This window comes from Archocentrus centrarchus, chromosome 19 (assembly GCF_007364275.1).
Source record: "Archocentrus centrarchus isolate MPI-CPG fArcCen1 chromosome 19, fArcCen1, whole genome shotgun sequence".
In the NCBI taxonomy this organism is placed as follows: Eukaryota; Metazoa; Chordata; class Actinopteri; order Cichliformes; family Cichlidae; genus Archocentrus; species Archocentrus centrarchus.
Genome location: NC_044364.1, coordinates 25,656,156 through 25,683,020, shown reverse-complemented (window position 1 = coordinate 25,683,020; position 26,865 = coordinate 25,656,156). Strand labels below are relative to the sequence as shown.

At 40.8% G+C, this 26,865-nt stretch overlaps 1 protein-coding gene across 1 annotated transcript in view; it reads right to left on the bottom strand.

Moving 5' to 3' along the window:
- Positions 1-26,865, bottom strand: part of LOC115797814 (rho GTPase-activating protein 21-like) — a 218,218-nt gene that overhangs the window by 22,304 nt on the left and 169,049 nt on the right. Inside the window, exons 2-14 of the mRNA XM_030754328.1 lie at positions 22,924-23,115; positions 20,650-20,680; positions 15,396-15,488; positions 12,824-12,902; positions 12,663-12,717; positions 10,669-12,085; positions 5,287-5,410; positions 4,982-5,021; positions 4,713-4,850; positions 2,311-2,619; positions 2,169-2,230; positions 1,719-1,825; positions 1,505-1,617 (exon numbers count right to left, since the gene is read on the bottom strand). Of these exons, the coding sequence (XP_030610188.1) occupies positions 1,505-1,617; positions 1,719-1,825; positions 2,169-2,230; positions 2,311-2,619; positions 4,713-4,850; positions 4,982-5,021; positions 5,287-5,410; positions 10,669-12,085; positions 12,663-12,717; positions 12,824-12,902; positions 15,396-15,488; positions 20,650-20,680; positions 22,924-23,115 (2,760 nt within the window). The remainder of the gene's footprint in view (positions 1-1,504; positions 1,618-1,718; positions 1,826-2,168; positions 2,231-2,310; positions 2,620-4,712; positions 4,851-4,981; positions 5,022-5,286; positions 5,411-10,668; positions 12,086-12,662; positions 12,718-12,823; positions 12,903-15,395; positions 15,489-20,649; positions 20,681-22,923; positions 23,116-26,865) is intronic.

The window sequence follows — 26,865 nt, the reverse complement described above, 5'->3', positions numbered from 1 at the left end:
TATAGTTAGGGCTGGATCAGGTGACCCTGAACCATCCATTAGTTATGCTGCTATAGGCCTAGTCTGCTGGGGGGTTCACATAATGCACTGTTTCTCATTCACCTTATTTACTTTGTTTATACTCCACTCTGCATTTAATCATTAATTGATATTAATCTCTGGCTCTCTTCCACAGCATGTCTTTCTCTCCCCTCAGCCCAACCGGTCGCGGCAGATGACTGCCCCTCCCTGAGCCTGGTTCTGCTGGAGGTTTCTTCCTGTTAAAAGGGAGTTTTTCCTTTCCACTGTCTCCAAGTGCTGCTCATAGGGGGTCGTTTTTGACTGTTGGGTTTTCTCTGTATTATTGTAGGGTCTTTACCCACAATACAAAGCGCCTTGAGGCGACAGTTTGTTGTGATTTGGCGCTATATAAATAAAATTGAATTGAATTGAATTATGGATTGCTCAATCACATCCTCTCTATGATGACCTTTGCCAAAAGGTCATGTTTTTATTGCTGTTTGGCCTTTATCTGGATTCTATAAAAGCTACCAGAAAAATGATGCAAAATGTGAGTCTGTTATCATTAATATCAGCTCATAAGTATTATGAGCTGATATTTATTGTCACTCCTTTGTTGTTAAAATATTTACATGTCTGTGTAAATATTTGCCAGGATTTTTGCAGGCATGGTGTGCTCTATTTCTTTTTAAATAATTGATTTTGACATTTTAATAGACCACTAGTGCTGTGACACGTGCATCATGGGACGTGTGGATTTGACGATTAGGGAAATGGGAACTGGCTCAATAATCAATAACAAAGCCTTTTTTTTCCTTTTTTTTTAATAAAACAACAGCTATAACTGATAATTATTAAAGGTAATTTTTGCTATTACTGCAAACATCTCATGTAAAAGCTGAATGAGCAACAGGTATATAAGAGGAAGTTACATTCATTTTTTAAATTTTGTACTTGCGCTTAAAATGAATCCTATTTTTAGAAACAAAAACATACAGTATTAGGTCTGAGCAGTGGATTAGTATTGTTGTCTCACTGTTGCTTCACAGCAAGAATGTCCTGGGTTCAAAACCTCCTGGTTAGCTGTGTGTATACTCTGCATTTTGCCCTGTGTCAGCTGGAAAGACAAAGTTAAATGAATAAAAGTACTGCATGGATGTGCAACGTTTTGAGTGCTCAAATCTTTGTTTTACCCTAAATCTTGTTTGCAAACCAATTTTATGTAAACTAGCCCTGATTTTTTTTTCTTGCTTCTTGTTTTAACTAATCACAGGAACCACAAAGCTTACTAATGAAAAGCCAGATTTACAATAGACCCAAGACAAGGATGAGATGTGTCCACTTCATAGACAATAATAGCTGCAACCACAAGGTAAGTACAAAATTATTAAATTTATCATTATAATACACTTCTTAAATTTCACTGTGTAGTCATTTAATTACTCTGCTTAAAGTCAAAGAGATGTTTTATACTATGAATTATGTATTGCTTTTTCTAACTTACTTTATGGTTGACAGCAGGCTGACAGTCCTCAAGACGCACGCCAAAAGCCTTTGGACTGCCTGTCTTCTTGGCCTTCTTCATGATGTTGATGCCCCACAGTGCCTTGTTGTCATCTAAGTCATACACATGTGGACACATAATTAATTTTAGCAATTTTGCTGCTTTGATTTGCTGTATATTAAGGAACACAAACCAGAGTCATGTTTAGACCCACCAGATCTGGAAGCTCGGTTCACTGAAATGTTGTCAGTTTTAGCCAGAAGGAAAGGTGGCATCATACAGTGGGCTCTGGGAGAGGAATCTGGCTTGGTACCTGTCAGACTACACAAAGGAGCAAAAAAATTAGGCCATTTTTAAGCTCATCTTGCTAATTTAGCATGTGAGATGCAACCTAATCCTAACCTGTACCCCAAAGTCGATGTAACAAGTTTAACAGGAGCTTTTAGTATATGTTTTCAAAAGATTTCAGTAAATAAAAAGGTGGTATGTTTCCTTTGATATATTCCAAAACCTCCTCATGATGATTTCAGTTTTATGTGAAACTGCCTTGTTATGCTTAGTTTTGGGAAACTCTGACAGGCTTCTCGCCTAGGGCTACAGTGACTCCTAATCACAAAAAGAGTATGGGACAAAGTTTTTCCTAAATATAATTTTCCATCCTGACCTGTGTTTCCTGTAGTCATTCATTTTCTTGTTGATGAGCGCTTGTCTTGAGAAACCAATCTCCTTCAAGGAATGGAAAGCACAAATTAGTTTTGTATATGTGTTTGTGTAACTAGTACAAACTAGCTAAATATTATTCATACCTCATTATCTGTCTTGCTATTCTCCCTAATGACCTTGATCCAGGCCAGCATGTCATCTCTATCCGTGGCCTGCACCAAGTACTCGCAGAAATCCTGCGTGGTCAACCTCAAGGTGTGTTTCCGTTTGGTTTCACTGTAGGCGATGTCAATCAAGCAGCAGTGGATACTGATCTGAGAATGTTCAATCTGACTTGGTCCTGCCCCTGCCCCATGAAGCACTGCTTCTCGCTTGTCTTTGTAAAGGAAGAGTGAATGGGAGCGGAGAACGGAGAAGGCTCGTTTCCATGGTCGCATGCCACCACCGACTTTCTAACCACAAGGAAAGATGAAGACAAGACATAAACTTAAAAACAGTAGAGTTTAGCATCTATAAGTGCCTGGTGGCATGTGAATTCTTTAAAACTGACGTCAAACATCCAGCCTGAGTCCTTTGCCCTGATGTGTCAGAGCTGGTTTGGCAATATAAGGATGACATATACAGTGTCATGCAGACTGTTTTGTTTTAATGCATATGTAGTATCATGAAGAAAGATCAAATTTGGATGCACCATTCAACAAGATGCACTCTGACAGTGTAAACCTCTGCCAAGGCAGCTCACTCTCTGGGCAGTATTTACTTTTAAGGGAATAGTATTGTATTTTGTATTAGTTGTCTTTGTGCTTTTTAAGAAGTTTCAAATGCAGTCCAAACAAGTGTTGTCATGGTTTGCAGTGTAGTGGGTGAGAGACGGACCTAAAATGCAGGACTCCAGATAGAACTTAGTTTGCTTTAGCTTTATTGCTGGAACATAAAATGGGAGCTGGAACGAAGCCAGCAGCACAAAAACAAAACACATGATTAACTGACTGACTGGGCACGCAGCTGGAGGGAAACCAATGATGCAACAAAGGGCAGTGGAGAACACAGACAACATATACACACACGAGGTAATGAGGAAAGTGGAAACACCCGGGTAGACCAGGTGAACAGACTTATACTAACGAGACAAGGGGAAGCAATACTAAAGACAACACACACAAAACAGGGTACTGGCACAACAAAACACGAAGTGACCTCATGAAATACACTACTCACAAAAAGTTAGGGATATTTGGCTTTTGGGTGAAATTTCAGGACGAGCCTAAAATGCATGCAAACCTTTACAGGTGAACTTAATGTGACCTTCTATAAGCTTTTGAATGCACATGTCCAACTGTTAAATGTTTCAGAACCTTTTGCACAAGTTGCTGTTCTCTAACGAGGAGCTTAACGGCAAAATTCACAACAGGTGTTTGATCCTGGAACTGACCAATAAATGTCCTGGTTCATGATGAGGACGACTGTTTAAACACGAGCTCTAACTGAACCAGGACATTTATTGGTCAAGACAGACTCGACAAAGACAGCTAACATACAGAGGGAATCTAAACATGTGATAAACAGGGAAGGCACAGACACCAGAAACAGAAGACACAGGGAAGACAAGAACAAAGGAATCAGGAACTAAATACCAATAACTAATAAACCCAACCAGAGATATAACAAAAACAGAACTTCACCAAAAATACTCAAAGCACTGGGCCCAGGACCATGACAAGTTCAATTCAATTCAATTCAATTTTATTTATATAGCGCCAAATCACAACAAACTGTCGCCTCAAGGCGCTTTGTATTGTGTAAAGTGTCAAGTCAAGTGTAAAGTATAGGCTTGTGGATCTTGTCCTGTTGAAACCCATTTTAATATACTTGACATAACTTTGAGTATATTTTTTTTCCCCTGTTGATTCATACTGTTTCTTTGAAAATACTTTCTTCAAATATATATTTCGGGGTCAACTTGAAAGAAATGCAGGTATGAAATGTCAACGTGAGATCAGAAGTCAAATGTGACATAACATTTGGATGCAAACTATAATGTGATATTTAGAATCCGGATATACCAGAAGTTCCTAAATGTTGACAATACAAACAAAGGCAGTAGAACTTTAAACCTTATTTGACCTTGAAGAAAAGCTCAGAGGTCCAAGGTAATGTAGTATTTGGGAATATGGAGTTTTGGGGCTCATTGTTACAGGCTATTTAGTGCAATGTTTAGTGCAAGGTTGGTTCATATTGTCAGCAACAAGTCAAACTCATTCCTGGTGGGTATTGGTCTTCTCCAGGGCTGCGATTTGTCACAGATTCATAACTTTTAGAATTTCAGAATTTATAGTTGTGTAGCTAGGGGACAGGTGTCTTATTTGGTGATCTCAGAAACACATCTCTGCTTTTTGCTCATACTGAGTGAAAAGTCAGAATCAGTGTACTTGCATAAGAGCTGGCCATCTCTATTTAGTTTGCTCCTCACCATACCAGGACCTGGACAAGAATTAGAAAAGACATATTGCATCAATGCATAGTCATTTTTTTCTTTTTTTTTTACCTTTCCCTTGTCTGTGAGGATCTGTTTGTAGTGCAGCCAGCCCTCCTTGTGAACATCACTGAAGGTGATGGTTCCCAGCTCAGAAGTGGAGTGGCGCTTGGATCGGGCTTCCTCTTGGGTCTGTAGACTCTCCAAAGACTGCAACACAATGTGGAGGTACTATGGAACTCACAGTGGACAGTTGTTATTGGGTTTCTGTAAAATCAATGAACTAGATATAGAAAATACATATGGGAGTATTCAAGTATTTAAAATTAACAGTGACTCACCCCATCAGTGAAAAAGCTCTTGACCCTTCTTGGAAGTTTACTGTGGAGGAAAGAGCACACTAGTTACAGATACAGACAGTATTTTACAAATGCAATAAAACTCAAAAATTTTAAAGTTTTTTAAAGATTCAGGAGGTTATGTAATAATTTTGAGAGAGTTTTGACCACTGTGCTAATCCTGAGTGTGCCACAATTCAACACAAGCACAGTAGAGCTGTAATACATTCAGAGTTCCTGAGGTGAAAAATGGCTGACATCTAGGACACAAAGCTATGCTATTTATGTGTCCAGGGTTCTTGGCTTACGAGAAGATAGGGCCTTCTTCCCTGAAGGTGTTGAGACCCTCGTCACAGGACCTGGATCTCTCAGTGGTGATGGCCAGTAGGTAAGAGGAGCGGCGATTTTTAATACTGCCTGTAGATACACATGCTAAGTTAGAGAGGAAAACAGGAGGAGACAGAAACAGAGATGACAAAAAATAACCAATGTTTGTCTGAGACACTTACATGAAACATAAATGATCAGTTGTATAAAATAGTGAGTGACTGACGTAACATTAGTCAGCTGGAATTATTAATGGGTTAAACACATAATATGTAGTGTGCAGTAAAGGAATATATTTTTATTTTTATTTTTAACTTGCCATGCCAACAGAATCATTTGATAAAACTCTGCTTTGGATGTGCCATATTTTTGATATAGAACAGATAGAAGGTGTTACAAAACTTTAAGGATTTTAAATTTTTTTAATATTTCATTTATTTTGCAAGTGGTGGACATTTAATTTTTAGTAAAAATCTCATCAGTTTTTACTCAATTGTTGTTGGATCCATTTAACAAAAATTTCAGAGAAAAACCTTCAATAACAGATGCAACAAGAAGTACTCTGAGACTCCCGGCAGTTTACTTTTAAGGGAACATTTTGTTTTCTTAGGTCTTTTGAAACACACATTAAGAAGTTTCTAGTGCAGTAAAAAACAAGTGCAAAGTGCACGCTTTTGTCTTTTTCCCCTGTTAAATCCCATTTTCAACAGGTCAAAAATATGTTGACAGAATTTTGAATATATATATATATTCAAAATTCTGTCAACATATATATATATATATATATATATATATATATATATATAAAACCAATTTTTTATTTATGTGGATTCATTTTCCACTTTATTTAAATATATCTAAAGCATTTTGGGTTAACTTGAAAGAAAGCTAGATGTGAAATAAAGGTGACATCAGAGCTCAATGTGACATATTTGGATGTAAACTATGAAATGGTATTTAGAATCCCCATATACCAATGTAACATATAATTTGCTAAATGTCACCAGTACAAAGGTAGTAGAATTTTAAAGATAAAGATAAAAGACATTTGTTTCTTAACTTCCATTTTTTTTTTTTTTTTTGCTTTTTGCTTTGTAGGCTACAAGTTGTCCCGAATGGGAGGACCTGCCATTCATAGATGTCTCTTGATAGCTAGTCCAGATAAACCTCAGTAGGGGTTTATCTTTGGGCAAGAGGCACACCCAGTGAAACATCCCCTTGATGTTTCTGCTGATAGCCACCGTGTGTTGCCTGAAGCGCAGGAGCATTTGTACCAGGGATGGGCTTAAGGTAGGTCCGGGTAATAGTGCATCATTGAGATTCATCCCTTTGTAAGAAAAGGAACATTTGAACACTATCCTATTCTTCCTGTTGTGCTGGACCATGTGATGGGGTACGAACCAGTTCTCACTACCCTCCTCCTGTACCTCCAGTCCGAGTCTGACCATGACTCCTGAGGTCTCCAGTTTTTCCTTTACCATGGTATACACAGGTGCTTTGTCAGGCTCTTTAGCCAGTCGTCTTTCGATACTTCGGAGGCTTGGCATTACAGTTTCTTTTGACGTCTGGAAGAGTGGTGAATCTTTCCTCCTCAGGAATAGGGTTGCATACCTGTGTACTCCATTCACCTCTACCCTCTTCGTCTTTGATTTAAGAAGATCTAAGGTCTCCATGTCCTCCTTAGACCTGGTGACCTCTCTCTCTCATTCCGGAAGGGAAGAATGTCAACTTGCCACAGCTTCTCCGCATTCCTCTTCAATTCCAGGGCCTGTGGGCTGAGAGAGGTGAAAAGGCACTGATGGGGCTGTAGCTGGGTCTCAAGCGTCCTTGCCGGCCCTGGTAATGTCCATCCTAGTTGGGTACGGATGGCCGCTGGGCCTCCTGGTGGGTCGAGACGTACTCTCTCTATAGGGCACGGAAAGTGAGGATGATCAGCACCGATTAATAGCAATGGGGACACATTACTGAAGGCTTGAAGAGGTAGATCAGCGAGGTGTCTATACTTCCTCTTGAGAGTCAAGATGGGATAGGAATGTTCTGCCAACCGTAGATGTTGGGTGGTGAAGGTGTTCAAGATCCAATAGGATCGCCGCGGCTGAAGGATTGGGGTGATTTCGAAGGATACTGATGTTCCATGCAGGATCTGAATGTCCTGTCTGATCGTTCAAAGGGACATGTCTTCTGGGGTTCCTGTCACTCCTAGTGCGGCGTCTGACAGTAGCATCGTCCAATCCAATCCATCATCTAGAATTGCGTATGTGTCCAATGTCCTATCCTCATACCTTAGGAGAACTCTAATGATTTTGAGGAGGATGCATGTGGGGTTGGAAGGCTTGTCTAGGTAAAGCTTGTCGGAAGCCGAACTCACTAAACAGGTCCCTTCCTTCACTTTTCTGGTGTTGACCATGTGCAATATGAGCAGGTGTTTGCCTTGGCATTTACTGCAGGGCTTCTTCAGGTTGCACTTGGCCACCTGGTGCGTTCTACCACAGCACCAGCAGTCTGTTGGTTCTGATCCAGTCGATCATCCACTCCATGCTGAAGCACTTGAAGGTGGCACACTGGCTCAGCTAGTGCTTTTCGGTCTCACAGTAGGGACAGAAAGCTTGAGATGTATTTCCTTTACTTTCAAATAGGCGGATGGCTGCTCGGAGTCTCCGCTCTAGAACTGGGTGCATCCTTCTCTGACCCATGCAATACTGTGGCGGAATGCGGAGCTACTCTGGGTTCCCAATGGTGCTCAGGCTTTGAACTAGGTCTTTCCCACTGCACATCACTGGATTGACACCAGGTTTCCAACTTAAAACCAATCAGAAAACTCAAGGAAGTTACACGCCGCATTGGGGCGACGGCACATATTTCTCCTAAACTTGGACCTCATCTCGGCAGGTAATTTACTGAGGAGACGTGATACATGAGAACCGCATCGGAGCTCTATCTCCCCCTCTACTCCCAACATCTTCAGCATACCCACCAGGGTGCAGATCGGGAGCGAGAATTTCTCAAAGGCGTCCGAGTCTCCCCTTCTAATGTCTGGAGAGTCCATGACATTCGCAATCTTCTGTAGAGCCAATTGATGGGGCTGGCCAAACTGCTCTGACAGAGCTGCTATGGTGTCCCCATAAGGTGTTGGCAAGTTGAGATAGGCGTCGGCGATGAGCCGTGCATCTTCCAGCTTCAGGTGGTCAGTTAGAACTTGATACTTGAACAGTTACGTACAGTCTGGAGGAAGCAGGTTGTCCAGAGCAATCCTGAGATAAGCGAATTCCCCTGGGTCTCTCCTGATCAGGTCTGGGATCGAAGGCGTTGTCCTGTAGGCGGCAAGCTTCTCTTGGGCTCGCCGCCCCAGGGTCTAGGCGATTGTGATGCTGCAAGCATCTGCTCCCTTAAGAGGGTCAATTCAGCCTCTCAATGGTGCTGGCTTCTCGGCCTTAGGAGGGCTGAACCGTGGGTTGATCCTGGGGATCGTCCAATATCTGTGCAGTATCATGGGGGAGCAGTCTTCTAGGAGGAACCAGCAGAGAGTAGGTCCCATAATATGGACCTTCAGGAGGGCAGGATGGTTGACATGGACCTGCTCGTGATGACTGAGGAGTAAAGGGGACTTCCCCTGGCCCGGGAAGTTGGGAGGAAGACCTGTGCTCTCTGGGGTGCTCAGTGCTCGCAGGCATGGCTCAGGATCCATCTGATCGAGCATGGATGCTTTTATATGGGTATGTGATTTTTGTGTAGGGTTTGTAATTTACTTTGCATTATTGTGAGTATTTTCATTTAAAATAGAAAAAGACGAATTATCAACAGTGATTGTTTATCCAAATTTAATCATGATAGATGATAAATTCACTGAGACATAAATTTTAATATTACACCAATGATGAGAGATAGGGATTTTTTAAGATTCTGAAAATTTTAGTCATGCTGACCTTTGACCTTGAAAATGAAATCATATGTTCTTGGGCCCTTGAGGGATATTTCCACAAAGATTCATCAATTTTGGTTAAATATTCTTTGAGTTATATTGCTAACAGACAGATAGACAAACAAAGAAACAAACAGGAGTGAAAACACAACCTTGCTCCATCTATCGTATGCGAGGTAACAAACAAAAAAGTGGCATTTTCTTTTTTCCAATCCACCATTTTATTTTATGTAGTCTATGATTCTAACCCATAACATTCTTGATGTGAGGTTATATTAATAAGTGATAATTTGTTCCATTTGAACATGTAAAGTACTATACAAACATCTTGAACCATGCCTCATTTTTTTATACTTTGCTTCCAAGGAGCCAGATTTTCTTGTAATTATTTAAAGTGGCCTACAGAGCAATAGTTCTACAGGCTTTCAAAGTTTTTCTTTCGATATTACCTACTTTTTCACTCATTTTCAGTCTAGTCCTTGTACCTACCAAAGATAATATAGTTTGACAGGCACAAAATAGTATTTTTACACCAACATGATGATTCTTAGAGAGTTTTATCTGAAAACCTGGTCTATCTCGGCATGGTGTGCAGTGTGTCAAGAGAAAGGTACACCAGTGAATGTCTACAGCATCTGTAAAACATGATGGAGGCTCTTTCATGTTTAGGGCTGCACTTCAGCCAGTAGCAATGGGGATTTTGTCAGAACTGATAGAGTTATGAATGCAAATACTACCTTTCAGCTTACAATTGATTTATGCTGTCACCAGATATAATTCTGCTGCTGTGTAATGAGTAACTCATTAGAAAAAGTTATTAGTTAGAAAAATTATGATGCCTTCAAGCTGTAAACATCAATAAAATGTTCAGTATTTTTTTTACTATATCAGCAAAAATATTGCTATTAGAAATTTTATATTATTCATACTGAACAATATTATGTACTCGTGAATGGTGTAATATTTATCTCTCCTATACTGTGCAATATTCATTCACCAAACTGCAATACTTACTGTACATCCTGTTTATATGTATATACTTATCTAACTTTTTATCTTTTTTTTTTGCATTCTATTTTATTTTATGTATTTATGTGTGGACTTTGTACACTATAGCACTGAAACAGGAATGGCCTTCCAATCTCATTGTACATTCTGTATAATGACAAATAAAGGTATTCTATTCTATGCTGTTCTAAAATATTAAATATGTTCATATTTTCTTATCTCCCTCTTCAATATCTGTCAACAGACAACACCATAAATGTTTGGAATGCTGAAAAACACCATAAAACTGTTACAGTTACCCAATTTACACACACCAAATATGCATAAAGATGTTAATGTAAATTTCAAAGCATTCTTGACAGCTTTTAAATTTGTTACAATTTTGACAAGATTTGACATGTTACAACTGTGTAAGTCAGAAGAAAAGGTCACTAACCTATGAAGGGAATAGAAGACAAGGAGTCAAATGCATGCTGTGCCAGGCTGCCACTGGACCTGCAGTTGGGAATGGACGCTGTAAGGGCAGGGGATGGGGACGGTGTCAAAGCAGTTGGCTCTGGGGACTCCACAGGTGTGGTGTAGTGTGTATGTTGCACAGTTTGAATGAGGGTATGGCAGCCCAGAGGTGGCTTCTGCCTCAGGACCACCTCTTGAGTCAGGGATACAGGGGAGATAATCTCTCTGTCTTCCCTAAGCCGCACCCTCTTCTCCTCAGATGTAAACAAGGGGGTGATGGATTTGGACAGGCGTTCTATTCCCCCATCACTTTGAGAAGGGCTGCTTCTGCTGGAAGGCCCCCAGTCGAGATGAGGGCCACTGTAGCTGGGCTCTCTAAAAGGGTGGGTCTGTTGGAGATGACCAGCTTTCTGGGAAAAGGAAGGGCTGTAGCTTTTGTAGCCTACCTGCTCTTCTTCTTTTACTCTCCTCGTCTGGGGCTCTGCTACCTGCTGACCTGACTGCCTGTCAATGGGAGGCACTGTAAAAGAGGTTGTGACGGATGGTTTTACTGCATTTTGGTGCTGATGTTCTCCTGAGGTTTTCTGTTCACTGAATTTTATTGTGTGTGAACTTTGCAAAGTCTGTTCAGACTGTGCTGAGACCAGAGCAGAGGCTTGAGCTAATGTTTCCACAGAACGTCCATAATTTTGCTCATATTCAGCATAGGCTGCCAGCAGGGTCTCTGAACACGACCTCTTTCCTGGTCCTGATACACTACCCCAGCTGCCAATCCAATATGAATTGTGAGAAGCAGCAGCTGCCTGGTGGTGGTGGTGTAGAAGGGTTTCTCTTCTGCCTTGCTCTAAACAAGCCACAGAGGTAGCTGCAGGTCTGGGACTGACTGCCAACCCCAGCCCCAGATCAACTAAATGATCCTGAGATATACTTCGATGCTGGGGCAACGTGCACTCTGCAATCTGAGCCTGACTGTAGTACCAGTCTGACAGAGCCTGGTGGCAGAGGGTGCTAACGTGAGCACGGACAGGAGCTTTCCGTGGCGGAGGCAGAGTTGCAGAGGCGATGGCGGCATTGTGGTTAGCAAAGTGAAAGTCCAGTGCACCAATGACAGATGAAGATCGTCCACGGTGCCCCCCCAGAATGCTGGAATCCTCAGGACCCCTGGGCCAGTGTGAGGGGGTAGTAGAAGCAGCAGGGGGACGGTTGTCCAGTGGTGAGGTGGTGGAATTGGTTCGGCACTGCCAGTTGTCAAGGGGGCTGTGAATGTTGTGGCTAGGCTGTGAGGAAGTGGAGCTAGGCTTTTTGGAAGGGTAATAAAGAGGTGGTGGCTCAGGGATGTTTTGGGCTTTGCCTGAGTATGACTCATTGCCTTTCATACAGACATCCTGGGAGTATGCCTGAGGACAACAGGGAGAAGGAGACAATGTTTAAAATAAAAGGGAGAATGAAAGATGGATATGCAGCAGGGACAGTGAGTGGGCAGAGTGAGTTAACATGCACCATGTAGCAATACTTCTGGCATGCTGTTTTGTAAATGCTTACTGCATAATCAACATTGGAACCTTGTTTTATTTAATCCTGTCTAAGTATTTTTAACCATTTGTTATTGGTCATCTATTTTTATTTGATTTCCCTCTCATTTAACTGTCCCTCCAGGGCCTCTGCCAGACTAAATTGAAATAATAATAATAATGATGTATTTCTTATATTCATTATTTTATATGTCTATAATCAGTAAATATAAATATATTAAAAAAACAAGAATATAAATATAAGAAAATATAAAAAATATATAAGAAAATATAAGAAAATATAAGAACTACATTTTCTACTTAGTGAGTTTCTGAATGAATGGAAGCAGAAATTTATAACCCTTGTTGTTACACAGATGGCTATCTCACGGATGGTTTCACAAGTCAGGAGGGAAAAGAAGGAAAGAAGAGAAAATTTAAGAAAGACTATACTCACACTTACCAACTGCAACACATCTTTATCTTTTGGCATAATAGAGAGCTCCAGAATGTTTTCACTATGAGAGGAAAAAAAACCACCAGAAAATATAAGCCCAATTACTAAAAGAGAATTCAGATGTGAGTATTAAATGAGATCTAGTGTGTTAAACAATAGTCTCCAACCTGTTTTGGATGAGTGCGATAACTTGAGAGTAGGTTTTTCCTAGAATGCTCTGCCCATTCACTTTCACCAGTCTGTCCCCTGGAAGACACACAAGTGCACACACTCAGAATAAAAGGAAAATAGCAATTATACCACCAGTAGCCTGAACCACTGACACAAAGCAGGCTCGATCCACATGTTTATGTGGTTTACGCCAAATTCTGATGTTCCTATCTGAATGCTTCTGCTGAAGCATTCTGATGTTCCTATCTGAATGCTTCAGCAGAAATTGAGCCTCATCTTCTTCCTGCGCTGGTGGAGACGTACGCTTTCTTTTCTCTCTCTCTCCCTCCCTCTACCCTGCTCCTGCTTTTCGTTGTTTGGAGCGTCTCTTCACACATCCCCGAACTGGAAATTAAATTATGGATCTGGTCAGGTAGTCTCTCAACACTACTGATGATCAAATTCTCATCACGAGGAGATTGGGAGAAGGAGAACCCTCTTTCCTCTGGTCCGACTGACATAACCGTCTGGCTACGTTATGGATTCCGTGGAGGATGGAAGATATCATGCCTGGCTGTACTGTCAATTGTGGATGTGGCATATATTGATACCAGATATCTCCTGATTGGACTTGGGGATACCCGATTTATCCTGGGCAGCTGTTCGGGCCTTAGTAAGTCTGCCTGTGAGGGATGCAGAAGCTGTACAAACTCAATCAGACTCAGTAGAGCTGAACTGAAATGGATTAGATCTGGAGGAGTGTTTGAGTGTCTGTTTCTGCACGGTGGAGTAGAACCAAAAATTCGGATGATTGGATTTTTTGCCACTGAGAGGTAACCAGAAAAACTGTAAGGTCTGTCAGCAATCAGTTATGACAGCCTGTACCAAAACAGTTGTTGTATTTGGAATTGGCTCCCAGATGGCCTTGGTGGATGGCTGTGTATCTAAATTGTCTCCTGTAAACAGATGCTCTACACCCCCCCACTTGTCCCGTCTTGTGATCTGTGTGAACTGATATGCCTCGTGACCGTGCTGATGAACATTCCATCTCTATCAGGACTGTTTAGTCGAGAGAGAGCTGGGTCAGCTTGACAGGTTTTTGTAACCTTATACTGTGTATGTGTATGTATAAAAATGTTTTTTTTTCTCCTCATCCATCCCCATCCCTATGTGTTTGCTATTAATTAATTGCTATTAATTTTGTAACAGCAGCGCCTCTCGTGACGGGAGCAAGGCCGCAGAACACTTATCTCCCTATGTTTGTCTGGTTTGTTTGTCTTTTCTTTGATAGGTGTTCTGGAATATAAATTTCATTATATGTTTACATATAATGACAAATAAAGTCTTCTTCTTCTTTTTCTTCTTCTTCTTCTTCTTCTTCTTCTTCTTCATCAGAACAGACAAAGTTTTTCCAACCTTCTGTTGTTCAGTTTTGCTGAGACTCTGTCAATTGTAGCCTCAATTTCTTGTTTGTTTGAAGTGGGATGTGGTGTGGTCTTCTGCTGCTTCTTCTGAGTACTCTCAGACTGCTCTGAGGATAATTTGGTATTATGAGATTTTTAAGATAAGATGGGGCCCGATTATTCGAGACCTCACTATGCCCTATGTTAAGAAAATAAGAAAAAATATTGTATTGGAACGTTTCTTTGTCCATTTTGCCTTTGCCTTTCATATTAACTGAATGTAGGGATTTCAGTTTGGGTTTCTATGGCTTAAGAATGTATCAATTAAAAATGTTAAACACATCTATTTTCTATGTTTCATTCAGTATCATAGATTTATATGCAAGTTTACACTTTGATAGTGCTATACCATAATGTGCATTTACCATAATGTAAAAAAATGTCTGCAAAACCTGAATGAATGACAGGACTGTTGGAGAGAAAAAACTTGGAGAAAGTCATCAAAAGGAACTCCAGCATTCTCATTTACTGCTGGAATGTTTAATGAATTATGTTTTGGTGTTGGTGTATATGGGCAACATCTCCACACTGTCACATTACTCACTCAAATGTGCATGCATGAGTGTACTATGTTTTCACATGGCAAATGTTCATAATAATCTAGAAGATATATGACTATACCCATAAATTTACGGAAATTCCATCCAAGATCACATGTATGACTCCAGACACATAGGGTGAAGACTATTTCAACCCAAGAACATTTCTAATATCTGTATGTTTGTATAGGCTGATGATCATGTAACTCCTTCTGTTGTCAAAGGGCCTAAAAGGTCAGGTGTACATTAACTTATAAAATGATAATGGTGAGCTATTATTGCATATTTTGGCTGGCTGTATTGAGATTCTGTAATAGCATTTTAATTGATGTCCTAACTGGCATGTATTAAGGTCTGATGTCCATATCAGTATCAAAACAGTACTGCCCGTCTGAGAAAAGGGCAGTACTATGTTAGAGATGCTGTCTTCTCGAGAATGATGTAAATATACTTAGATTGGAACAGTCAGACAAGTCAAAAACATAATGCCTCTGGTCACAGGTCTGTTTTTAGGTAGCTGGACATTTCACATTTTTCACCATGGAGTGAGATGTGTCATTCATATTGTGAAGGTGCATGTCTCTTACCTATACACAGTCCAGCTTGTTGGGCAGGGCCATTTTCTTTGACACTCTTCACAAAGATTGTGTCTATTGGCTCCAACCAAGACCTCTGGCAACCTGTTACACACACACACACATAGAGGTACATACACATTTGGAACCTAAAATTAGCAATCCTGGCTGAAAATATCATCAAACCTCACAGTGTTGAATCACCTCCACCTATATGTCAAAAACAAAAAGTCCCCTACATATATATCCTGTATTACAAAACACAATACAATAGATTCTAACAAGGCCAAATGGAATGTTTTCACATTACAAGAATTAATGATGTGATTCATTATGTAAATCAGACATCCTGTAAATGCCTAAACATTTGCAAACAGAGTGTAGTTGTTGGAGTCAGCTTATCCACCACCACGGAGATTTACACTGCCAGGCACAATAGCATATGAAATTGATTGTCAATCAGTGTTGCTTCCTAAGTGGACAGTTTGATTTTACAGAAGTTTGATTTACTTGGAGTTATATTGTGTTGTTTAAGTGTTCCCTTTATTTTTTTGAGCAGTGTATATTAGGGCTGCAACGATTACTTGAGTAACTTGAATAATTTGATTATAAAAAATCCTCGACACAAATTTGTTGCTTAGATGCTTTGTTTAAATGCTGCAACACTTAGCTGTCACCATATAAGCAGAGCATTTCACCTGCATTAGCAGCATTAAAGTTCTCTAACAATCTAAAAGTTTGCTAGCGGGTGCAGTCATTAGCACTAGCGACTGTTCGTACCAGATGGACCCCCGTTCAGTACCGAGGGGCTCCGTCAAAATATTTATTATGCTTTAATCCCTGATTAGCAACTACAAATAGACCTGCAGTAGAAACGTATTTAGGAGGATGCTTGTGAATTAAAGGCATCATGACATTAAGCACATGCAGCATCCAGTTTTTCATCAAAAACAGTGATAACACAACAGCAGCATCAGTTTTACCTGCAGTCTATCTGCATATGCACTATGCCAGGCCGTTTTAACATAAAATCGGTTTCACCACACTTACAATCCAGATATGTGAAATTGATTTATGGCTAGTCGTATTTGTAAATTAATACTTAATATTTAATACTTAATTTAATAAATGAATTTAAGATATCTCATTATATTTTGACTAGACAAAATACCTATTTGAGATCTCTCTAATTATATTCTGACTAGTAGTAATGATGTCATATTTACCATTGAGTTGTATGAAGGCTTCCGTTCAAGATATCTAAAATGAATTACTGACTATCTGAAGCACATATTTCAGATATCTACAGTTAAATTATGACTAGTCATAAAGTAAATTTGAGATATCGCACTTTTTGTTCTGATTAGTCATAATTCTAATTAAAGATATCTCGAATTACACCGTTATTTAAGATACAGGTGCTAGTCATAAAATTAGAATATCATGAAACAGTTGATGACCCCTATGTCAGCAACAACGAGGGAACAGTTTACCCTGCCCGGGATAGGGTTACCGGGGCACCACCCTGGAGCCAGGCCTGGGGAGAGAGCTCGAGGGAGGCGCATCTGGTGGCCAGGCGCAGCCCAAAGAGGTTACATGGGCCCGCCCTCCTGTAGGCCCACCACCCGCAGGTGGCATCGTATGGGTCGAGTGCAGTGTGTGTCGGGCGATGGCCAAGGGCGGAGGCCCTGGCGGACGGATCCCCGGCTGTCGAGACTGGCTATTGGGACATGGATTGTCACCTCTCTGGTGGGGAAGGAGTCTGAGCTAGTGCGTGAGGTTGAGAGATACCAGCTAGATATAGCTGGGCTCACCTCAATGCATGGCCTGGGCTCTGGAACCAGTCTCCTGGAGAGGGGCTGGACTCTGTTCCACTCTGGAGTTGCCCTCAGTGAGAGCCAGCAGGCTGGGGTGGGTATTATTGTATCCCCCTGGCTTGCTGCCTGCACGTCGGAGGTTTCACCGGTGGGTGAGAGGGCTGCTTCTCTGCTGCTCAGAGCTGTGGCTGCAAGGTGGTTGGTGCCTGTTGTGGTGGTAACCCCTCTTTAGCAGTGGCCGAAGCAAAAACTTGGGTGTGGAAAAAGACTTTCGGATAGCATCGAAGCGATTCTGGCAAACCGTCAGGCAACTCAGGAGGGGAAAGCAGTGCTCCACTCACACAGTTTATAGTGTGAGTGGGGTGCTGCTGACTATAGCCTCAGCTGATGAGGCTATAGTTGGACAGTGGAAGGAATACTTTGAGGACCTCCTGAATCCCACTGACACGTCTTCTGTAGTGGAAGCAGAGGCTGGGGACGAGGGAGATGACTTGACCATCACTGGGGGTGAGGTCACTGAGGCAGTTAAACAACTCCTTGGTGGCAGGGCCCCTGGGGTGGACGAGATTTGCCCTGAGTTCCTGAAGGCTCTGGATGTTGTAGGGCTGTCTTGGTTGACATGCCTCTGCAACATCGCGTGGAGATCTGGGGCAGTGCCATTGGATTGGCAGACCGGGGTGGTGGCCCCCACCACTGGCAGGTGTGCTCCAACTTTCGGGGGATCACACTCCTCAGCCTCACCGGTAAGGTCTATGCCAAGGTACTGGAAAGGAGGGTCCATCTGTTAGTCAAATCTCGGATCCAAGAGGAACAATGTGGTTTTTGTCCTGGTCACGGAATGCTGTACCAGCTCTTTGTCCTCTCAAGGATATTTGAGTGTGTGTGGGAGTTTGCCCAAACAGTCTACATTGTGCTTTGTGGACTTGGAGAAGGCATTCGACTGTGTCCCTCGAGGTATCCTTTGGGAGGTCCTGTGGGAGTATGGGGTGTCTGGCGCGCTGTTGCGGGCGATTCAGTCTCTGTACAACCGCAGTGAGAGCTTGGTCCGTATAGCCGGTAATAAGTCGGATTCGTTCCCTGTGGGTGTTGGACTTTTGTCAAGGCTGCCCTTTGTCACCGATTCTGTTCATAATTTTTATGGACAGAATTACTAGGCGTAGCCAGGTGGCGGAAGGCTTCTTCCTTGGTAGCCTCAGAGTATCATCTCTGCTTTTTGCAGATGATGCGGTCCTGTTGGCTTCATCAGTGGGTGGCCTCCAGCTCGTAGCGGAACGGTTTGCAGCTGAGTGTGAAGCAGCTGGCATGAGAATCAGCACCTCTAAGTCTGAGGCCATGGTCCTCAGCCGGAAAAGGGTGGAGTGCCCTCTCTAGCTCAGGGACAAGTTCCTGCCCCAAGTGGAGGAGTTGAAGTATCTCGGGGTCTTGTTCACAAGTGAAAGAAGAAGGGAGCGGGAGATCGACAGATGGATCAGGGCTGCTTCTGCAGTGATGCGGATGCTGCACTGGTCTGTCGTGGTGAAGTGGGAGCTTAGTGTAAAAGCGAAGCTCTCAATTTACCGGTCAATCTACGTTCCTACCCTCACCTATGGTCACGAGCTTTGTGTAGTGACTGAAAGAATAAGATTGCGAATACAAGCGGCAGAAATTAGTTTCCTTCAAAGAGTGGCTGGCCTCTCCCTTAGAGATAAGGTGCGGAGTGCAGCCATCCAGGAGGGGCTCAGAGTAGAGCCGCTGCTCCTCCACATCGAAAGGAGCCAGTTGAGGTGACTCAGGCATCTGATTAGGATACTTCCTGGCCGCCTCTTGGGTGAGGTGTTCCGGGCATGTCCCACCAGGAGGAGGCCCTGTGGTAGACCCAGGACACGCTGGGGAGATTATATCTCTCGGCTGGCCTGGGAACGCCTTGGAGTCCCTCCGGATGAGCTGGAGGAGGTGGTTGGGGAGAGGGAAGCCTGGGCTTCTCTGCTTGGGCTCCTGCCCCCGCGACCCGGTCCCGGATAAGTGGAAGAGAATGGATGGATGGATGGATGGATGAAAAAGTTGATCATTCATTACACACAGACTGATATATTTCAAATGTTTATTTCTTTTAATTTTGATGAGTATAACTTACAACTTACTGGGGTTAGGTTAACCGCCTTCTCCTAGTCCCCTGCTCAGGTGTTATGAGAACCCAGGTTGCTCTGATAGTGGCCTTCAGCTCTTCTGAATTGTTTGGTCTGGAGTATTGCATCTTCCTCTCCATGATACCCCACAGATTTACTTTGGAGTTAAGGTCAGGCGAATTTGCTGGCCAATTAAGAGCAGGGATACCATGGTCCTTAAACCAGGTACTGGTAGCTTTGGCACTGTGTGCAGGTGCCAAGTCCTGTTGGAAAATGAAATCTGCATCTCATAAAGTTGGTCAGCAGCAGGAAGCAAGTGTTCTAAAACTTCCTGGTAGATGGCTGCATTGACCTTGGACCTCAGAAAACACAGTGGACCAACACCAGCAGATGACATGGCACTCCAAACCATCACTGACTGTGGAAACTTTATACTGGACCTCAAGCAACCTGGATTCTGTGCCTCTCCTCTCTTCCTCCAGACTCTGGGACCTTGATTTCCAAAGGAAATGCAAAATTTACTTTCATCAGAGAAGACAACCTTGGACCACTCAGCAGCAGTCCAGTCCTTTTTGTCTTTAGCCCAGGCAAGATGCTTCTGACACTGTCTCTTGCTCAAGAGTGGCTTGACACAAGGAATGCAACAGCTGAAACCCATGTCTTGCGTACGTCTGTGTGTGATGGTTCTTGAAGCACTTACTCCAGCTGCAGCTCAGGTGGAGTGAAAGCAATTGTTTTGCTAGCATCCAAAACAGTAGCACTTTTTCCTGTAACCACCATTAAACCTTTACTGCCAAACAGCTGGAGATCCTTCATCAACCACCTGATCAGCAAGGTAGCTGCTCCATTCACTGCTGTTTGTTTCACACAGTGAAAAACTGCAGTACGGAAGTTAAAATAAGCAAAAGTATTTCTTAGCCGATTACTTGATTAATCGATGGAATAAGAATAGAAAAAGAATAGAATACTCAATAACTAAAATAATCAATAGTTGCAGCCATATATATATATATATACATATATATATATACATATATATATATATATATATATATATATATATATATATATATATATATATATATATATATATATATATATATATATATATACACACATACATATATACAGTTATTCTACTTCAAGGGCAACACTGGGACCTGACAACAGAAATTTTGTTCCACTGGATATAAATGTGATTCAATTCAATTTTATTTTATTTGTATAGCACCAAATCACAACAGTCACCTCAAGGCACTTTGTATTGTAGGTAAAGACCCTAGAATATTGCGAATGACAATACAGAATCCTTGAATAAAGCTGGCAGAAGCAGGAAATGCTGACCTTTTCCAGTTGCATTTCCGTTCTCTTCAACCTGTGGGAGAAACACAGGGTAGGTGTTAAGATGAGGAGGACCACATGAGGGCGCTACTCCAGGTCTGGCTAACTGCTGCCTTTCTGCCTGCTAGACTTTTTCATTTTCTCATAAACATACTCACAGACTATTATACTGCCTTTCTGTCACTTCGACTGTTGGTTTCACTATCTATCTGGAGGCTTTTGTCTTTGTAGATTTTCAGTCATCCAGGTCATGGAAGTCTCATGAGAAAAAAAAGGCAACTGGACTTCTTTAAATATTTTTGAAGACTCTTATCAAAGAGACTTCTTCAGTTCTAAAAACCAAAAGCTGGAGAGTTCTAGGTATTTAAACCCCTAGTGGGGGTTTTCACCCGTTGGAGGTGGTCATTGACCCATTATTAATCATGTGCATAATCACTTGAGCCAAGGTGTGAAAAAAGGCATGGGTCATTACCGCCACCTACATTGTAGGTGGCTGATAGCTGGTGTCATAAACCACCACCTCTGTTCAATGATGGTCGTTCTGGGGGATGGGGGATCCCCTCGGTGCCAAAGTGAAGTCCGGATGTACACAGAGCAGGCCATTGGTGGAGGAGTTCAGCTTTCCAGGCTATTTCAAAAAATCTTCAAAAGTTGCTAAATTTCTCACTGGTTGCTTTTTCGGGGGAAAAAGTCACTAGGGGCTCTGAAAAGTCACTGATTAGCAAGTTGGCAACATTGTGTGCCACCTATGATCTCCACCAAAGCCGCACGGCATCACACAGCTTGGACTGTAGCTGTGTCCAAATTCAGGGGGCACATCCTTCAAAGAAACCAGCCTACGTAGACTGGGTCCTTTGCAGCCCATGAAGACTGCAAAGGCCAGAAGTGAACAGCTGTGAAATTGGTGTTCTAGCCTTCATATTAGCATCGCCTGCCCTCACCTCAGCGTAGCTCATGTCGCCTAGCAATCGTGACAATGCGAAGCACAGCTGTGGAAAAGCAGCTGTTATAACGGAGCCAAACTTTTGCTCCTTTTTTTGTGGTTTAATTTTAATTCTTTAATTCAAAATAAGCTGTTAAAACAAGCATAACACATTTCAACATCAAGGAAAACAGCTGAACAATTGATTAATTTCCAAATATATTAACAGCTCTCTAGTAAGACATAAATGTTGAATCAAACTATCCAGTTAGGATGATTATCTTTAATTTCAGCCACACCAATTTGCTCAGGAACAAATGAAACACTGAAATAAAACAAACATCACCCATTAGAGATCATCTGAATAAGTTATATCTGTATTTAACATCCACACAGCAGTGAAAGCCAGTGGGGGTTTGAAAAGCCGGGAGTCGGGCGTTCTCTCTGGGTATAGCTCGCCTCAATAGCCCGGTCAGGTGGCAGCTAGTGGCAACAGACATTTCCGAAAACGTCAGTGCACTTTTTGTAATTTAGCAATATTTTGATAAAACGAGCTGATATTTGAGGTTTACACATCTACATTCTCACTCGAAAACATCTTTAACATTTATTTTGTGTCACAGAAACAGTAATGTTTCAAACTTTTTGTCCGCTTTCCTTGCATATTTGAGGTTTGATGTACAGTGAATCACGGGATATGTTAGGCCACAAAAGATACACCAGACCCATCCTTCAAATTCGGGAAAAGAAGGATGTATTCGTTGACTGCATTTGGAGGAGTCTTCAAATTTGGACAGCCTTTGTTGCCTTGCTGTGACGTAATCAGCCTACAAATGCAGCCTTCGAAGGATGTGGCCCCTGAATTTAGACACAGCTTGTGATTAGTCGATCTTCTTCTTTTTAGGCATTTTGATGCAGTTGGCAAACATATGTTAGACAACAGTGCCTCCATGAGTTAAAAAGAGGAATTGCATGCTGAGTTGTATTCATTACTTGGGCCGATGGGCCAAAAATAATGCATGGGTAGACAAAAGGTAAAATGGTAAAACATGTTTGGCCAGCAGGCCATAGTTTGGAAACCCCTGGACTACAGTAATAGAGTTCCCAAAAGTCTATTTTGCTGACATGTATTACCTAAGAAAAAAGAATGACTTACAGGTAAAAAGCAAAACCTGAAAAACAATGTTTGTTGATTTTGGTTTCAATGGTCAATTTGACTGTCAATTCACGCTGCACGCATGCACGCATGCACACATGCACGCACACATTTTCAAATATAACACAAATAACACCGATTCAATATTTCCTTATTTTCCTTTTGCAATTTAAAGTGCCTGCAATGAAAGCAACGTTACCTTAAGGTTAATGAGGGAGGACTTTGGTGGGTAGACAATGAAGTGCCGTAGAGTAAAGCCAAATCCCTGTGAGTTCTTCTGGAGAAAAATTGTCTGTGGGCTCTGCCACAATACACCCTCCACCCCACCTGATGACAGTGGCCGACGCCTGTTCTCACTGGATGAAACCGTGCCATCTCGCTTCCCTTTAGCCTATAAAGAAAACTGAGTCAATGTTTATATATATATATATATATATATATAAAAAGCTCTTTGAGTGCTCAGCTAGTGTAGAAAAGTGCTATATAAGAACTAGTCCATTTACCATTTACTTAAACAATAGATATTGCAGCTCAGTATTGGTATAGCAATAGAAATCCAAACAGAAAGGAAGATGATGACAGAGCTTTTTTTTTTTTTAACTTTTCTTCAGAAAATTTAATCTGTTCAAGGTGTACCTCCCTCTCTGTAATCTAGGAATCATTGACCTACAGCATTTATATCTCACTGAAAAATTGACTGTACTGACTGTACACTCGTGTCTCCAACTTAGCAGGATTACAAGTCAAAAAGTGCACAAAAATCTGAAATGACATCAAAGCATGGTGGGCACCAATAGTTTTAGTGTCACTTTTGACATGTGCTACCATTCACATGGGTGAACTTGCCAATAGTGAACTTGCTATTGGAAATCAGAATACCAAAACAAGCAAAAAAAATTCTGATTGTGTCATGGTCCTGGGTCTGTTTATACAGTGGTTTTGAGTTTTTAGACTTTTTAGTTTTTCTTCATTTAAATCTGTGATTCTTGGGTTGTTTCGTGTACTTTCCCCTCTTAGTGTATTAGTACTGTTCTTTGTCCATAGTTTTGAGTATTATCTTTCCCCCAGTGTTCCATCCACATGTCAAGTCTCTGTCAGTGATGTTTCCCCTTGTTTAGTTGTTTCCTGTTTTATTTTGGTAATCTCTTGTCTTGTGTGTTTGGTAGTTAATTTACTTCCCTTGTCTGGTCTTTTCCTTTTCCCTCATTACCTCTTCTATTTATTGCTGAGGTCTCCCCTTGCCCTTTGTTGAGTCATCCCATATAGTTGGGCTCTCCTCAATATACGTCTCATTTTGTTTTCCATTATTTCAATATCAGTTTTGGTTACACCTTCTTTTGTGATTTGTAATTATAGTTATCCTTTATGCTTAAAGGTCTGAGTTTCCTATGATCCCCAGATCTGTTAAGTCTCTGTTTTCATATTACATGGTCCTGTGTTTAGTTACTTCCTGTTTTTCTTAGATAGTCTTTCATTTTGTGTATTCATTTTGCTTCCCCTGTCTTATTTTCCCTGATTCATTTCAGCAGTGTATCTTAGTGTTTCCCATTTCTCTAATTACCTCAGTGTGTATTTAAACACTTGGTTTGGTCTATTTCGCATCATACTATTTATTCCCCTTTGTGTTTTCCCAAGTTTGGATTTTTGGACTTTGTTTTCATTTTTCCAGGGTGGAATGATTGTACATTATCCATCTTTGATTACCTTAAAAAACAAGAATAGGGTGTATAGGCTTGAATTAATTTAGAAATTAATTTTTTCTAAAAGCCCAAAATTACCATGCAATTCATCTCCATGATGAGTGTATATAAACTGACCAATACTGTGGTTCAGACTTGGGGTAGGGTTTGAGTTAATATTCATCTCTTTTTCATAAAAGCCCAAAATTACCATGCTTCTAAATGAAAATATTTTTCTTTCTTTTTTGTATGAAAATGTAAATTATTACATTTACAGCTTGTTTCAGAGAAAATCCCATATTCAATAAAGCAGAACCATAAAAAAAAATACTGCAAGAAAAAAATAAAAGGAAGTGTGTTTCATGAAACAGTATGATGATATACACTCAAAACCAGTGCATGGAATTAATTTGTTTTTGAATTTAAAAATTCCAACAAACTTTTATGGATGGAATAAGAGCCCTTGAGTAAGTCAGTTACATCACTATCAAATGTTTATACAGTAATAGGGGATTATGGAGCCTCACAATATCTCTGGATGTTAGCACCATACACTAGCCTTGCTATAGAGATATAGCAGCACAGAGGTTTGAGATGCGCTTTTAAAGGGTAAGACAGGTATAGTCAGTAATTTATTGAGGTTGTTTAATAGAAAAAAAAGATACATTACTCATAAATATACATTCACAGAATAGTGTGCAATTACATCTTCCAACAAACTGATGCATTCTCATAAACCTCATAAACCTTACTCCATTTAAAAATACATGGTCGTGGGTGAAGATACCATGTTGTCCCACCACATTTTAATACAGTGGCCAGGAAGGCGTAGAAAGAGTACTTTGGAAGAGGCTGTAAAATGGTGAATTCTTCTGACCTGGCATTGGCAGCTGAGGTAAACAGTGGTCTCACAGCCTACTCAATAGGAAAAATCCAGAGTCACTTTGCTATCTGACTACACTTATTACTGATGAACGGTGGACAGGGTTTTTGAGGTGACTTGGGGTAAAATACTGCAAAAATATTTGAGTGTATTCATTTTTTTATTTCCTGATTTACTCCTAAGTGTTATTATTCAAATATGTTAGAATATAGTGTGTACAAAATGTGTTTGTCACACTTAGAGTAGTAGAAACACGCCAACCAAATGCAGTTGTTTTTTATCTCTCCTGGCTGACTAAAACTTGTCCTATAACAGGTACCATAGGATTAGGCACTTGAATTGGCAGGGGTAATTAAAGAGAACTCAGTTGACTGCAGTGTGCAACCTTCTAAAACAGTGATAAAAATTTAAACATTGTACCTTTAAAAATTGAAACTGTATGTTATAAGCACGCATAAATGTAATTATCTTGTGCTTGAAGACATGCTAGTGGATCAATCAACAGTGGCTTAGTATATTTGGGACTTATTAACAGATGATTAGGCTAGTACTAAGTAATACCTAATTAACCTAATTAATCGCAAACTATGCTCTCTTATTTACTTCGTGACTCAGTTGTTGCTTATATGATGGTGTTGAATGTTAGCAACATTTTGAGATATAGCTTTTCAGCCTGTTTAAAACTATTAATTTTATCATACACTGGGCGTATGATAAATTTATCTCTGTGCCACGGTCAAGGAAAGGGCTCTTCTTGTGACAGATAGCTATATGTATAGATTCAGCAAACATATTTGAAAGTGAGAGTAAAAAGACAGCAAATAGGTTTTTGTGGGGGATTGTGATTCTATTGACTCTGTATTTGATGGTTTTTCATCTGATAGTGAAAGTAGATGGTGATCCCAAATGAGACAGAAAATATAATAAAGTTTAAAACATACTACCAGCTTTGAAAAATAAATCGCAAGGCTAAATGGACAATTGCAGTAAAAACTATAACAAATCTAAATAGTAAGGGAAAAGATTTAAACAAACTCCCCATGACAAAATAAACCCGTCCCTGCCTTCCACACTCCATGGTACAGTCCAATCAGCTGATTAAGAATGGAAGTCAGATGGAGTATTCTCATGTGTATGCCTCATGAAAACACCACCCCCCACCAATCAGAAATAGACCCCGGAAGAGAGATGGGTTAATAAATGCCAAAAACAAACTACTTTAAAGCCACCTACACTCTTAAATACATTTAAATATGTTAAATAAAATACTCATAAATATCATTTAATGAAGTCTTAAGGAAATATCAAAGATATAAAATTTTAATCACCTATATAGTGAAGGATGCAGCTCAGAGCTCCTTTGATACTATGACTATTGGAAGTCATGATAGCATGCCATGTACTCTGCAAGCGAGGATGCATAATTTATCAAGACCAGATTGTTTAATTAGCAAAACTGGGAAGACTGGAAGTGGCTACTTTGTGGGATTTTGCTTGTGATCTTACTTCATATCATTAAGTAGTATTTAGAGCTTGCTAAGAAGTATGTTAGCAAAAAAGTGCTCACACATTAGTTTAG